General features: G+C 45.6%; 1 protein-coding gene and 1 pseudogene across 9 annotated transcripts in view; both read left to right on the top strand.

The window, feature by feature from the left end:
* The window catches only part of Gng12 (G protein subunit gamma 12), a 130,449-nt gene that overhangs the window by 109,886 nt on the left and 4,400 nt on the right, over window positions 1-16,163 (top strand). For all 9 annotated transcript variants that reach the window (XM_085840549.1, XM_021165252.3, XM_021165253.3 and 6 more), the window contains one exon: window positions 14,988-15,106. In XM_085840549.1, the coding sequence (XP_085696675.1) occupies window positions 15,014-15,106 (93 nt within the window). In that variant the 5' untranslated portion in view covers window positions 14,988-15,013. The remainder of the gene's footprint in view (window positions 1-14,987; window positions 15,107-16,163) is intronic.
* LOC115031339 (peptidyl-prolyl cis-trans isomerase NIMA-interacting 4 pseudogene) lies at window positions 11,751-12,146 on the top strand (annotated as a pseudogene).

Genomic DNA, 16,163 nt, shown 5'->3' with positions numbered 1-16,163 from the left:
GAGCCCATGCAACTTAATTGTTAACAGCCAGCAGATAACACAGGGCCAATGCTAACTTAATGGACTTCTACTCTCGTTATAGCAGACCTTGAACTGTAGCTATAAACCCAACAAGACAGCCTGCTCTCATTGGCCCCTGGTGGGCTTTGCTCGTTATAGTTAAGATATTTGTGTGTATTACATGTACTGATGCTCCTTAACTGGGACTGGAGAGGTGGCTTAGTGGTTAAGAACATTCTGTTCTTCCACAGGACCTGATTGAGTTCCTAAAACCCACATTAGGCAGTTCACCACTGTCCATAACTCCAGCTTCAAGGGGATCCAATGCATATTCCAGGAGAACCTCAATGACTGTGGCCTCCAAGGGCACCTACACTCACATGCATGTCCCTATATGCAGACATACACATACCTAAATATAACCAAAACCAATAAAAATAAATCTTTAAAAAACAACAAATTAAAAAAAAAAATCTTTATCTGTGGCTGGAAGGTGGCCAGTGGTTAAAGCACTTTCCAGACAAAGGAAAAGATGTGGTTTTAGAATGTAATGCTGGGTGCAAATGGTCGCCTGCCTGTAGCTCTAGCCTCATGGAAGGAAGAGAAGGGATCCCAGAGTAAGCTGCCCTTTGAGACTAGCCATACCAAGCAGCTGTGTACACCCTGAGGACAATAGTTAGCCAGCATCGGTACTATCACAGCATATTCCATTGTCCGAAACAAAACTTCACAACTGCATCCGTGCATGAGTAACACTAAAGCCTCCTAGAATTCCTGTCACTGGCAGGAGGAACATTTTGGAATGTCTTTCTCTTCTATGCTTTCTGGGTATGTTTTTTAACTACAGATCCTTCCATGGCTTTAGCTGTCTTCTGGAAGCATGCCCTCTTCCCCCTGGCTTTGGTGACACTGTTGCCCTTGTCAACTCCTCTGAAGATGTCCTGCTTTGACCCTGGGCTAAAGACTTAGGGGCCCAGGTGAACTCTAGTATTTTCCTCTAAAGTGCCTGGAAGTCAGATCTGGCTCTGGCTCTTGTCAGAGCCTCCTGGCTCAATGACAAGAATGGAATCTTACTCAATTTTTAATCCTCTGCATCCAACCCTTTGCACAGTCGCATTTGTTTGTTTGAAGCACTGACTGCTGACGGTGACGTTGATCACAATGACGGTGGAGATGTAGATAACGCTGTGTGATTTTTCTCGTGCGCGCTATTTTCTGTGTGGTTTTGGTTGATCATTATGTCCTGTGAGGTAGCAATCTTCTCATCTTGTTTTACAGAAAATCCGGGAGTTCATGAAGATTAAATTTCCTTACACTGTTCTGCACTGGATGATAGGGCTGAGATATGAACCTAGTCTCATTTGACTGCCAAACCTTATCACATCGGCTGCGCCTAAACTTTCCTTGAAAACAATCTGCCTGGACTTCTCTGGCTCTCACTTGTCTCCCTGTCGGAGCTTGCCTGACCCTTTCCCCATCAGCTCCCTGAGGCCTGTCACTTGTGCCAGAAACCTTTGGTGGCCCCATTTCTCTGAGAATTTCACTCTAAGCTGTGCTCTACTCCTCTTGCCAGTAACCATTTTGAAATCCATACCCCTCTTCATCAATACCTTGAGTGCCGGGTCCTTCGAGGATTGATTCATTTCAGTCACCTATACGTTGAGCCTGCCTGAGCCCTCACTGGCCTCTCATTTCTCCAAGTTCCTAACTGCTGCCTTCCGACGTTCATTGCCCCACTTACATTCCTCCCCGGGTCCACCCTGGTGGAAGCATAAGCCACCATATGACTATATGACTGCTAGCCATGCTCAGTGCCAGCTGGTAGTTGTGTCAGTGTCACTGAGCTACATAGTCTTCTCTGGCCCTCCCTGGAAGGCTGTTCCTTATTAACCATTTATCCTGTTCCTTCAAAGCAAAGCAGTGGCTTCATGTCCCCTGTAATCCAAAATGGATACAGCAGAGTCTTATTGCTACATTTCCACTCTTTTGGGTGGGGGGAGGGGGGTTTGGATGCTCTTTTGAAAGCCAAGCTCCTGCATGGTTAGCCATGAGAGAAGGCATGCCCTTTGCTTCATGTGAACCAGATGTTAGGTCTTAAGACTAGATTCCTAATTTTATTTCTTTTGCATTGTCATGGCAAAAAATATGAGTAAAGTAACGAGCTGCATTTTAGACAATATCTAGAGTAGATAGGATACCTGCTTAGAAACAACCTTGGCTTCGCTGAGCCAGGGAGGTAACGGAAGGACAAGCTCCTAGGTCTCTAGGGAAGGCTGATAGGAAGAGCACTCAATTTGTCAGGTGGATACAAAGAAAAGTTTCTGAATTCAGGTATAGAAATAGTAACAGATCTCTAGCACAGGTCTTTAAATCAAATCCCCAGCCTGAGCAAATGTGAGATTCTGCACCCTTCCTGAATCAGACTTCTCTCAAGTCCTTGCCACCTTTCCAGCTTTGTGTAGGCTGTGCACAGCTGTGCATCTGAAGCTAGGCTTTGTTCTAGAATAACATCAGGAATATGATCAAGTTTGTTTAAATAAAACAGCTGTTTGTTTATTCCATAGCCAGATCTTCCTGCTGTTTGAGAGCTCTGGTTTGCACCTGCCCAGGGCAGTGAGCACTTCCTTAACTTGAGAGGCATACGAATGAGCTAGGGACTTAACTTCCTTTATATTTATCCTTATTTGTAATTGTGTATATATGTATGTACGTGGCTGTGTGCACATATGAGTACAGGTGCCTGCAAAGTTCAGAAGGTGTCAGTTGCCCTGGAGCTAGGGTTATAAGGGTTTGTGAGCCTTTCTCTCTCTTCCTCCCAGGTTGGTGATAAGAACTGAACCAAGAGACCAGTCTGAGCTCTTAACCACCGAGCTCTCTCTCCAGACCCTCACCTCGAGTACTTAGGGCAAGGGTGCTTCTAGGACACTCATTGACAGGGTCCATCCCAGTTCTGATTCAGTATGTCTGGGTTGGAATCTGAGAATTAATGTTCTAAGAAATTCACAGATGTTCCTGAGGTTGCTGCTGCAGGTATGCAGAGCACAGGCTGAGAGCCACTGTACCAGTCTGTTACCCTTTGTGGACCCTTCCTCTCACCAATGTATAAGAGCACCACCACATGGAGCAGGGAGACCTTCTCGTTATGCCATTTGGAATTCACGCCATTATTAGTAGCATGTGTCTACTGTAGTAGTCTAAGGGGATGTGTGCATTCTTTTGTGTACACAGTGGAAGCCACTCTTTGCTTTAATATCTTGAGATCTCTTACTGAACCAGAAGTTTACAAGTTCAGCCAGGATGGCTGATCAAAAAGCTCTTGAGATCCACCTGACAAATGGTTAAAGTGCACACATTCAATATGCAGATTTTTTTTTAAACCTAGGTTATAGGGACTTGAACTTAAGTCCTTGTCTTAGCTATTTCTCTATTGCTGTAACAAAATACTGTGGCCAAGGCAACTTATAAAAGAAAATGTTTAATTTGGCTTATCATTTCAGACAGCTAGAGTGGAGCACATGATGGTGGAGCACGGTTGTGGTACAAGAGCAGCCAAGAGTTTACTTACATCTTGATCCTAGAGCAAAAGGCAGAGAGAGCTAACAGAGAATAGGGTGGGTGCCTGAAACCTCACAGCCAACCACTCCTAAGAGACTCACCTCCTCTACTGAGGCCACATTTCCTAACCTTTCCCCAACTGTTCCACCAAAAGCCAAGTATTCCAAGGAGCCAATGGAAGCCATTCTGATTCAAACCGCTGCATTCCTCATGCTGTAGAGCAAGCACTGTTACCCACTGAGCTGGCTCCCAGGGCCCAGGATAGCTGTGTTTTATTGTAGACCACTCGGGTGTCATTGGTGCTTACTGCTTATACTCCTAGCAAAGACGCTAATTAATGAAATAAAATAAATTTCTTTTTTAGGGGTATTGTAGAGTAAATAAAAACATGACATAAAGCCCTCAACATGGTCCCTAGCATAGAAAAATCTAGCTTCAGAGATTGACCTGACTGGGGTGACACGAGAATGAAGAAAGGACAGAAAGACACAGTACAGAAAAGCTATGACCTGGTGGGCTGTGCTCATTCTAAAGGAAGACATGGCCTGCACAGGCCTGAACCTGTTTTATGCATCAGAATCTAGGAGGTGGGTTGATTGCATACGGCTGAACAAAGGAGGTGGATTTAGCAGTCTCAGGCTTCAGTCATCCTGAGAAGGAAGCTGTGATTGATAGTTTCTACATACACCACTCCCATTGGGACCAGAGGAAGCCTTTGCCACTCCCACTGATCTGAGGCATTGGGGTCCGTGACATAGCTCATGTCAACATACATTAACTGAAGCCTTCCTCTCTCCCCACATTACCACTTTTCAACATTCATTCATTCATTCTTGAATAAGCACATGAACCATTTAGTTATCTTAAACCAGCCATGCAGATATAAACAAGTATTTTCTGAACCAATACTTTCTTGCTGAACTAGGTTTCAGGTAAAACTTGATCATAAGCATTGTTCCCAGTGTTAACTATAAAAATTTGTCTGGACCGATGGATGGAGCATGGCCCAGAATTAAAGCAGGGGCCAAGAACTGCACTGCTATAGGTCATAGGACACCTTCTCTTGGACCTCCCTCAAACTGAAAACTTGTTTAGATACCTCACATGGGTACCCAGTAGCATGGTTCTTGGAAACTCTCCTGCTGGAGGTGAGAGTTCACAGAGTGAACATATTTGTCCTAATCAAATACGTGGGAAAGCCAGGAATTCCACCTACCTAAAATCTGTGCAGGGAAGCATACCAGTAGATATTCATTGGCTTAGAATAGACAGTTTCAATGAATACCTGTGGGAAAGACCAGCAAAGTGTATCCTGTTTCTAACAAGCATCAGGTATACAAGCATCCCCCAGTGGTAGTTTCACACTACCTAATATGTAGTTGCTTTGCTGTATGTCTTACTCTAACCCAGGTATTTATGGAAGTCTTTTCCTCTGCATTAGTCACTATGAGAGGGAAGGTAGAACAAGATGATCAGGACATGGATTTGATGTTGAAGAAATAAATATGAACTAAAATCTCTAGCTTTGTGATCTTGAGAATTCGGTAACCTTCCTGAGTTCTATGCATGATAAATCCAACCACTAGAGATACTAAATAAACATGTATTTGAACAGAGCGCTGAGTACTAGTTACAGTGATTGGCACATGGTAATGAAGACGTGTAATCACTATATTACAATGCTTGTGTAAAACCAGTTAGGTAACAATATGCACTGGGTAGCAAATATGCATGCACAGCTTGCCCTGCCTACCCTTTCCATGCATGGTCAGGCCCTTCAGGAATCCTTTAGCCCCTGAGCTATAGGCATAGAGCAGGAATTAAGTAATAAAGGGGATTAGTCACTTCAAGCAAAAGTAGTCACTGAAGCTTTTCCTGAAGAGGATAGCAATGTAAACAGGGACCTAAAGCTAGAGAAAATTTAAATAGAGCCAAGAAGCTGACAGAGAGCTTGAGTGAAGGCCCAAGACTTAAAAACACAATACAAAGTCAAGGACATGAATGTTGCACCCTGACACTGTGTCTGTGTACCAATAAAAATTCCAGGCCTGAACCCTAGAATCAGTTTATCTGAACTCAAACTTTATCCTAGCAGCTTTTTGGATGTCTGGTGCTTGACACATGGCTGATGTCATGTATGAAACTAGAAATAAAATGGAGCCTCCCTCAGGTTATTTTGAGGACTTAGGACTGTGCACCAAGTGCCGTGTCTCACCTGGTACCTGGCATTTGGTGCACACTACATAGAAACAAGCTTCTTTTGTGGTTGAGTTTTATTATGATGCAGAACTGTGAGAGGGCCTTGAATGCAAACCCTTTGGACTTTGCCAGGGGCACCCTGGGAAACCCCTGCATCTTGTTCAAGTCAAACTTTCAGAGCTATAAGCTAGGGCTGGACTGGACTGGTCAGGCCAGATGAGACTGGACGGTTGGGGACAAGGGTGTTGCTTCAGGGATGATACGGTAGCTCTGGCTTGAGGTGCTGGGGAAAATGAAAATGGAGTTTGTCAGAGTAGTACTTGAGAGGCTTGAGAGCACCCTCGTCTGAGATCCCTCTGTGCACTGAAACAGCCACTGCTGAAGCTGCTATGGTGCTGTCACTGTCACTGTTGAGCACTCAAATGTCGCCGGTCCAATTAAGAGCCAGTGTGTTTCAGTGATGCAGTGCCCCAAATGTGAACCATCTCAATAGCCTTATATGGGTTACATTAAGCTAAATGCATTGATCGTCATATCTTTCTTCTATCTTTCTTTTCATGTGGCCCTTTAAAAAAAAATAATAAGACAGCAAGTAGCTCACATCTCTGTCAGACAGATCTTGATCTGAGGAGATAAAAGTCAGACTGAGGAAAAAGTCTACAGTGTTCAGGACAGTGGAGGCGTTCCTTCTTGAGCAGGACATCAGGCAAATGGGCAGGCTGTGTGGCTTCATTGGGTTTTACCTGTAAAATCCCTTGTTGGCTCTGCTACACCAGTACCCCAAGGTGGTCCTGAGACTACCTGCACTGAAGCCAAGGAGCACCCGGTAGAAGCATGCCTGTGCATGGCAAGCACAGACTGTCTAGCATTGTAGCACTTTCCAGAAGGAAGTGTCTGTCGTGGAAACCAACTTGAACTCTTGTAACAAAGAAAAATGTCCACTAATAGACCGTTCTCATGCTAAAGGAAGTCAACCGTGTAGGCTACTGTCATCAAAAAGAGAATCATTCAGGGCTTAGTCAGAGCTTTGAAAAGTCATGTGTGGACAGAAAGTAGCATTCTTCTAAATAGGCCCATTTTAATTAAAGGCAGAAATAAAGATGGGCAGGAGCCAGAGGCAGAGGCTGGCCATACTACTGGTATTTCAGGAAAGTCTTCCACAGAAGCGTTTAAACTGTTTATCTGGGCCTAGCTACAGACCTCTGGAACCAGCTTTCTGAAGCAAGTGCCTCGGGTGTTCTTAGATACCCAGTAAGTAAGGGCTTCTCTGGCTGCCAGGGCCAACAGCTCCTGCCCATTGGATTTATTATGGAGATTGGCTAATTCTCCTGGCTCCTTCCCAGCATCTCAGGGCACATGGAATGTTGCAATCATCTGTGTCCTTACAGTAGCCCCACCTAGGGTCTGGGGCAGTTGTCCTGTTCTCCTTAACCCCTTCCCCCACTTCTTGCAAATTCCCTCCTCTCTACACTTCTGCTCATACTGCTTGAGGGGGCCAACAGTGAATATGAGTCCCGAATGGGATCACCTTTTATTCAGTGAGGCTAGTGGGTGCATGTCATTCTTTTCTGCCAGCTCAATCCTGGATGCTGCTATTCAGGGCAAACTTCACAGGGTGATGTATGTAATAACATCTTAAGAGTCACATAGCCTGAGCTGTAGTCCCACTATGTGCGACCTCAGGCATTTATTGATTTACTTACTTACTTACTTATGTATTTAAAAAATCTGTGTACCATTTGCAAAAGAAGTAATAAAGGGTCAGGGCTCCTGACATTGCTAAGAAAATTAAATGCAATGATGTGTGCATCTAGTAGAAGCAGTACTCAGCAAATGCTGGCAGTTGTCAGAATTAACCATTTTAACTTACTGTCTTTATCTTTATTATTTGGAAATGTACCTTGGTGGCACACACCTTTAATCCACTTGGAGACAGAGGCAAGCAGATCTCTTCAGATTGAGGCCAGACTAGACTGGTCTACAGAGTGAGTTCTAGGACAGCCAGGGCTACACAGAGAAACGCTATCTCAACAAAAAACAAGTCAAGATAAGCCAAAGAGGCAGGCAGTGGTGGCGCACGCCTTTAATCCCAGCACTTGGGAGGCAGAGGCAGGCGGATTTCTGAGTTCGAAGCCAGCCTGGTCTACAGAGTGAGTTCCAGGACAGCCAGAGCTACACAGAGAAACCCTGTCTTGAAAAAACAGACAAACAAAAAAAAAGTTAAGCCAAAGAAAAATGTCAGATAAGTCTGTGGAGTCTTTGAGAGAGATGTTATCTTTTCTGTTTGATTGATTCTAAACTATGTAAATGTCTCTTAGAGATCTCTAGGTGGTACATCTTCTCCATACAAAATGAGTGTTCCTATTCCTCTACAGACCTTCCTTATTGCTTCTCCTTTTCCTCTCTACAAACTGCCCACAGGAGCTGGGTACCACGTGCAGCTGGGCCACAGGATTGGATTCCCTTAGTCTCACAACCCATAACCTCACTAGGAAAAAGAGTGTTAAGAGTTGGTTCTTCCTCCACTGAAGTCCAGGAGTCTGAGGTGGTCAGCAGTGATAGCAGGGCAGTAATAGAAATCAGAGCTAATCTGTAAACTATTAACAGCAGGTTAATAATTCTGAGTGACTCATGCTTCATTTACAGCCAACAGAAAGCACCCTGCAGTTTTAGCTGAAGTGGTCCTAAGATAGACTGAGGTACCTGTGCAATCACTGAAAAGCAGAACAGGCTCTCACTAGAGTGCCTAGAAAGGACTCCAAACCAATACAAACTTGAGCCAGGGTTCAGTGTCCAGTGCGGAACCAGAAGACCCCCATGACCTGTGGCCTCTCTGTGATCGATGACTAGACTCTGGAATACCACACCCCCAGCTCCTCAAACAGCAGCCTGCCTTCCACCCTTCTTGTCTGCAAAAATTCCTGTCACTCCCATGTGCCAGATAATTTCTAAATACTTTGGGGACTGTTTTGGTTGCAAGAGAACATAGGTGTTGCCATTTGCTATGTACTCATTTGCTATGTACTGTCCAGTTACCACAAGCCAGGGGCTTAAGCAACAACAGTTTTAGCGTTTTCGGGATTTTCCCCCCTCATTTCTGGAGATGAGAAATATGAGATCTAAGTGTTGGCCTACTTGTCTCCCTTTGTGAACCTCTAGGCCCAAATCTCCCTTTCTTATAAGCCCACTGTCTTATGTCAGTAAGAGCCTACTCACATGACCTCATTTTAACTCAGTTACCTCTTCAGATACAGTCCTACTCTGGCATGTATGAAGTTGGGGTGGGGAACACAATCCCTCCCATGAATGTTGGGACATATCGTTTATTGCTCCCTAGTCCTACAGTTCAGTGACATTTGCCAGGAAGAGGGCAGACCGCTGCCAAGCACCTGGAACTGTAGTAGGAACTAAAGAGTATGGTGCACACCACGCAGATAAGAGTACAGATGCTAAGCACTCTCAAAAGAATTACTTATATTTATTAATCTACATGCTTTTCCCAGTGGCAGTGATTGAATCCAGGGCCTCGATTACAGTAAGCATGTATCCCAGCACTAAATTATACCTACACACATGCTAATTTTATCTGATACTTTCAACAGTCCTTTAAATAGGGAAGTAGTGTTATCTCCATTTCTTACCATAAGAAAGTTGAGGCTTAAACAGCAAATCCTACACAAGACCTTTGCTGGGAAGAGCAAGAACGAGTCTGTGCTACCCTGCAACTGCATGCCCAGGGCCCACAGAGCAGGGTCAGAGCTAGCAGATGTCAAAGAAGCAGCTACCTGTCGGACCTAGCAAAAGGTTTTCCAGTTTTTCTAGACGTCATCCTTCTACAGTGAAATCTCTTTTTTTCTATTTATTGTTATTCATTTGTTCATTCATAAGTTTGTTTTTTGTTTTTTGAGACAGTCTCACTGTGTATCCTTGACTGGCTTTGAGTGTCTACCTACCTCTGTTTCCTGAGAGCTGGGATTAAAGGCATGCACATTATCCAGCTGAAATCTCTCTTTTTCCAAAGGGTGATGGTCAATTTGATACTAAAACACACTGTCCAGTGCTCGTGGGACCCAGTCTAACCATTAGCCTTCAGGCTCTGATATGAACCATAAGTGCTTTCAGCCATGAGGCTGAAAGGCTGTAATAGCCTGCTCTGCACTTCACCCCTCTTAAGCTGTATTAAAAAGTTATTGCTACCTGATCACATGACCTCATAATTCTCCAGCAGTGCATTAATCTTGGCTCGCACTAAGAACATGGGGCTGAGCCCAGCACTTAGCGTCTCTGTGTTTGCTGCTTTGAGCACAGTGTGTGTATGTGTCCCATCTCTCACAGCCCTAGGAGGCAGGTCTTCTTGTGCCTCCTTTATAGAAGATGCAGAGAGCTGGAGTAAATGGAGGCTTGCTCTTTTGTTACAGCCACAGAGGGATGTTTGTTCTTGGAAGTTGCTTCGCCCCAGTGATTAGCTCTGGGCCAGGCCACTGTGACTTGTCATTCAGACTGTAGGCTCCTCTGTTCCTTCCACTGAAGAGTGTGCTCTGTGACACATTTAATGCTCACTCTCCTCTCTGGCTCGGGTCCTCTTGACACAGATTTAAGTGCCTGTATTCCCTTAATGGAACACCCTTTTCCTAGGATTTTCTAAGAATCTCAGAATTTAGGCAAGCCATAGTGTCAAAACCAGTGCAAACCATTTGATTAGCTAAATACCTCATATCTGTTCCATTATTTTGCCCATGTATGAAGCTGAAAAGAAGCAACAGCTGGGTTTCATCAGATGGCCATTGGCTCAAGTTCTTACATTTTGGCTCTACCGGGAAGAATAGAGTGCTGGGGTTCAAGATACACACTGACACCATCAGAGTGTCAGAGGTGCTCCCAGTGATGACCCACATTGTGGAACATTCTGTGACGCCCCACCCCCACCCCTCAGTGGGTTGTTTGTTTGTTTGTTTGTTCTTTTTGATTTTTCGAGACAGGGTTTCTCTGTGTAGCCCTTGCTGTCCTGGAACTCACTCTGTAGACCAGGCTGGCCTCAAACTCAGAGATCCTCCTGCCTCTGCCTCCCAAGTGCTAGGGCTAAAGGCATGTGCCACCACTGCCCAGCCAGTGTTTAAATATAATTAAAATTAACCACTTTATATTTGTACCCTTTTTGTGGTACAGGTGGAAAGGGGGACATCTGGAGAGAAAAGTCTCACAAGCTGCATGGAATACGGAAACTGGGTTGCCTGGGAGCCATCATTTCTAGTTCCAGATGCCTCACCTTTAAAGCAACAGTAATAACTTCATGCAGGGTTGTAAGAAGGCTTCCTGAAAGACTGTATGAAAGCAACAAGCAAGCTCCTGGTTTCCATGAGCCTGCCACGTGGTATTTACCCTGGAAGCTCAGCTTGGATAAAGCAAGCTGATGCATATACCGACAGCCTGGCACTCCTGCCCAGGAGAGAATAGAAACATTTGGGGGTGTTTTCTACCACTGTGGTCCTGCTCTGCCCCAGGACACTAGGTGAGGCTATATGAAGTATCTGCAAGGACAAGGTCCTCTCTAGCCAGTCCCAGCCCCAGAAAGGCCTCCCTCTCTCCAAACACTGAAAGAGACACAGCCTCTATCTAGATTTGAGGCAGTTCAGTAGAATTCCATGTCTCTGAAAGATGTTCTTCTAGTTAAAATTATAAAATTTCAACCTGATTCCTCTCTAAGAACAGAAACACTAATCAGAGATTCCCTTTCCTTTCCTTCCCCATGGCCTAGTGGTTGTTTTCTAGGGCTGCCCACAAGTAACCCATTGAATTGACTTCCCAAAGCTGTTGCTACAGAAATGTAATAGAAGCACATTGTATTTAAGAATGAAGATAACCCTGGCGGTGGTGGCGCAGGCCTTTAATCCCAGCACTTGGGAGGCAGAGGCAGGTGGATTTCTGAGTTCAAGTCCAGCCTGGTCTACAGAGTAAGTTCCAGGACAGCCAGGGCTACACAGAGAAACCCTGTCTCGATGCCACCAAAGGGGAAAACTGGTTCTGGAAAAGGAGGGAAAGGAGATGTAGCCTCTGGGAGTGACAGTGCTGACAAGAAGTCTCAGGGTCCCAAAGGTGGTGGCAGTGCAGTAAAGGTCAGACACATTGTATGTGAAAAACATGGGAAAATCATGGAAGCCATGGAAAAGTTAAAGTCTGGGATAAGATTCAGTGAAGTGGCCACACAATATAGTGAAGATAAAGTCAGACAAGGGGGTGACTTGGGTTGGATGACCAGAGGATCCATGGTGGGGCCATTTCAAGAAGCAGCATTTGCTTTGCCTGTAAGTGGGATGGATAAGCCTGTGTTTACAGAACGACCAGTTAAGACAAAATTTCAATGTCATATTATTATGGTTGAAGGGAGAAAATAAAATCACATGAAAGACTGAAAAAAAAAAAAGAAAGAAAAAACAAACCTAGGAAGAGCCTTCTCTCAGTGGTGAGAAAAAATACCTACCTTATGAGACCCTGCTTCAAAAGTGGGACAGGAAATTGCTAGGCCCAGCTTGGTAGCTTGTGCCTCTAGTTCCAGCTGTTTGGGAGGTTTCAGCAGGAGAATGGCCTACACCTAGGAGAGTGGAGCCAGCCTAGGCAACATAGTGAGGACATGCTCCCCCACCATACACCTCACCCCCATCTAGTAAGAAGGAAAGAGGAGGTGTAGAGGAAAGGAAGAGCAGGAAAAATATCCAAGTGATGTATGGACCTCTTAGAGCCTGGGAACCTGCAAGATCTCCCCGTAGCAGGGAGTGAGGGGCTAGGAGTCTGACCAAGTCCAGCTAAGGAGCACTAGAGGCCTGAACTGACAGGAATGAATTGTGGATTGCTGTTTTTATCGCATTCACTTTCTTTTGTCTTGGCTTACAAGCTAACTGGTTTAAATATTAATTATAAGACAGTCGGGGAAGGGAAAAAGTGGTTGTCCCGTCCCCACCCCACCCCACCCCCACCCTGCTGTGTAGTTCTGTGTAGCTTTCTTCACTGGAAGAGGGAACTTCACTTCCCAAGCTTTTATAAATAGACCTGGACTGTGGATTGTTTGCTGATGGCACACAGGTAAGAGCAATGAATGATGTCCGTGTGTGACCTCTACTGCAGTTACATGAAAATTTGCCCTGGCCTTAGAAACTGAACCTGAAGGTTGAGAAAAAGAGAATGCTTGGCATGATTCCCATGCGAAGGGAACACAGTGAAACCGTGAGGGTGCAGCCTACAAACCACGGCCATGCAGAAAAAGAGTCAGGGTCACACTCAACCAACCTCCAACTGGAAGGAGAGTCCAGGTTCCCAGGCTGCAGGGACAGATGCCAGCGCCCGCACTCTGTGCAAGGTGAGGCTGCTCATGCCTTGCCGGCACTTCAGACCATGATTAATAGACCCTGGCCTGGATGCATATTAAGGGATGTGGGCCAAGTCTGTGATGGGAGGCACCTTCCCGCTCTCCCCTGGAGACCCTAAACCTCTCTTTTAGGTGGGGCTGCATGACTGGAAGCTGAGGAAGCGTCTGTTAGTCTGTGTGTTGAATCAAGGTCACTTGAGGCCTCAAGACCAGGCAAGGCCACCCTGCCCTGCCATACACTTCCTTGTTTGTACCTCTGTCCTACTGGGGCCTCCCTATTCCCCTAATCTCCTATTGACTGTCACCACCCCTATGGCTCTGTCCTGATACTGATGTGGCCAAATTGCCTAATGACTTGTAAAGGGCCCTGCCTCGACCAAATTAATCAGAACCCCTGAGGTTCACTGAGCATGTAGGGGAAGAGGGAGGAGATTCCAGTACTGCCCACAGCTGCAGTTTGTAGGCCACCATTGTTCTGGACCCCATACTAGATATGCTTAAGCTGTGGAGGTGGCTAATGGCACCCTTCTCTTACAAATGAGAAGATAAACAGTCAAAGTGAAACAACCTGCCCACTCTCAACCTCCTGATTAGTAGCAGGGAAGCAGCCAAGCCTGGTACCTGGAAGCCTGACTCGACGCCAAGGCCTAGTCCAAAGTCCTGCACACAGATCGAAGGGATATCATTGGCTCTGTTTTTTGAATGTGTTTTGGTTTCGTATAAATGTGTAAAAATGAACACCAAAGGGTTCAGCCCTTTGAGATCATTGACTCAGCCCTTGGAGACATCTGTGTCTCGGGTCACTCACTCGGTCTATATTACTGGTGTTTTCTACCTTGTCTGGTCTAAGTCTTGTGCAGCAGCAAGCCCTCCCAAAGAATGAGTCAGCCTGGGTTTGCTCCTGGCGCCATGGTGCCCTAGACTGCTGAGTCCTCACATAGTGCCAGGGAGGCACACCTACTGCCCACCTGCTCCCATGAGTCATGAAACTGCCACCTTCCTGCCAGCTCAGCCTTTTTCTCCAGTTGCCACCACTCTAGGCATGAATGTAACCATATATGGAAGGGGCACCAGGCAGCACTTGCCCTGGACCTGCCCTCCTCTTGAAATGGTGCCCTTGGCTAAGCAGACAGGTCAAAGCTCAAGGGCCAGGCTCTTTCCACTGCTTTGCATCATCTGGTTGTACAGACAAGGCAACAGGGTAGAGTAGAATCCAAGGGCTCAGGCCAGAGAAGAGGGTCAACCCTCTAACATTCGAGGGCAGGTTGAGCAAGGATCTTGGCCATTGGGATAAAGCAGGAAGGAATAATAACATTTTACTATTTTAGGCTATTATACATTTGGCATTTACTGTAGATCTGTCCTTCAGCTGGAAGTTCCCCCTAACTCCCTTTTAAATAAGGACTTTACCGACCAATAGTCTTAAACTTATTGCGCATCTGATGTCCCCTAACAGTTGCCCTGCGTGTAGAGTGCTTTAGGAGAGGACTTTCTCATCATTTCCTGCGACTTGAAGTTTTCATCAGACCGATAGAAGTGAAGCCTTCTGTTATGGGTTGTGGTGATGGTGGCATGCTCTGCTGCCAGACGCTTATGTTTGCTGTTTAACTACTTCATTGTTTCTTAGGAAGTTCTTTAAAGGACACTTCTGTAGTATGTCAGCGCACATAGAGTAAACTGATTCGTGCTAAATTTCTGCAGAAAGGTTTTATAGATACTCTGGCACATCTAGATCATCACCAGAATTACTGCGGGGCATTTCTGGCTGGGATATTTGGGGATATGCAGCCAGTCTCCTTCAAGTAACCCATTTTAATAAAGGTTCAAATAACCCAAAGGAAATGCTGTTCACCTTCTTAAAACTTCTCTTCAGATTTTCAGAAAGAAGAATCATCAAAGATGTCCAGCAAGACGGCAAGCACCAACAGCATAGCCCAAGCTAGGAGAACTGTGCAGCAGCTGAGATTGGAAGCCTCCATCGAAAGAATAAAGGCAAGTGTGAGCGACCACCTGGTGGCATGTTCTGGGTCATTCCCCCACCCTTCCTGGGCGGGAGCATGGGTCGGAGAAGAAACAGCTGTGTGCGGCTTGCTTCCAGGCCTTTCCTGGAGCAGGCTGACAAAAATTTAGTTTTCATTTCCTAGCCACCACAGGTGTTATTCCAAAACAGCTGAGGGAGCCAATCTCTAAGCTGGTCCCTCTGTCAAGCCCGGGACAAGCTGGAAGTGCCTGCTTTCCTGACTGAGTGATCAAGCCTTGTCTTCTGAGTGGGGACAGGATTCCCAGGGGAGGTGACAAACATCCTTGTCATCCTTCCAGAATTTATCAAGGGTTACAGAGTTATCAAAGTGTTGCAGGTAACTGCCAGTTTGACTCTTCCTGCAGAAAACAAAACAAAAAGGCTGCCTTTTGGTGTGCCACTGAGTGACTGCCCTGTGCCCCAGGGTTAATAGAGACCCCATCTTGAGGCAGATACATTTTCTTAGGTACCTTGACCTTGAAGTGTTTCCTTCAACCCTGAGAAGACTGGCCCTTGAGAGCGCTGGAATGTTATGACTCATGCTGTTTCCTGAAATGGAAGCAATTACCTGACTGGAGATAGTCACCTGTCTGCAAAGCTTGAGGTTCCTGTGGTAGCCCTCATAGCTCTGATCTTGTCACTCCTGGAGTCTACCTCCAGACTCCCTTCACAAGACAAAGTTGCACATGCCACTCCAGAGAAAGGCATGGTGACTTCCCGTGCTCCTGTGTGCCTTTCACTTCTCCCACACTAGTATCACGGAGAGCAACTCTCAAAGCCTACTCAAGTATGAACTCCACTATTCAATCCTTAAATTGTGCTCTGTGGATAAACTTCCTCTTGACTCTCATGCCTTTCCTTCTTTGTCCCTAACTTTTATTTTGAAACATTTCATGCTGCAGAGGAATGGCAAATGTCCAAACACTCAGTTTTTACTATTAATTTTTTTTGGTGTGTGTGTGTGTGTGTGTGTGTGTGTGTGTGTGTGCTGCGTCAGTAATAAGCACACATGTAGAAGCCAGAATACAG

The sequence above is a fragment of the Mus caroli genome, unplaced genomic scaffold (genome assembly GCF_978045245.1).
Source record: "Mus caroli unplaced genomic scaffold, Mus_caroli_1 scaffold_7, whole genome shotgun sequence".
Taxonomy (NCBI): Eukaryota; Metazoa; Chordata; class Mammalia; order Rodentia; family Muridae; genus Mus; species Mus caroli.
Note: the sequence above shows the minus strand (reverse complement) of the source record. Positions and strands in the feature narration are given on the sequence as shown.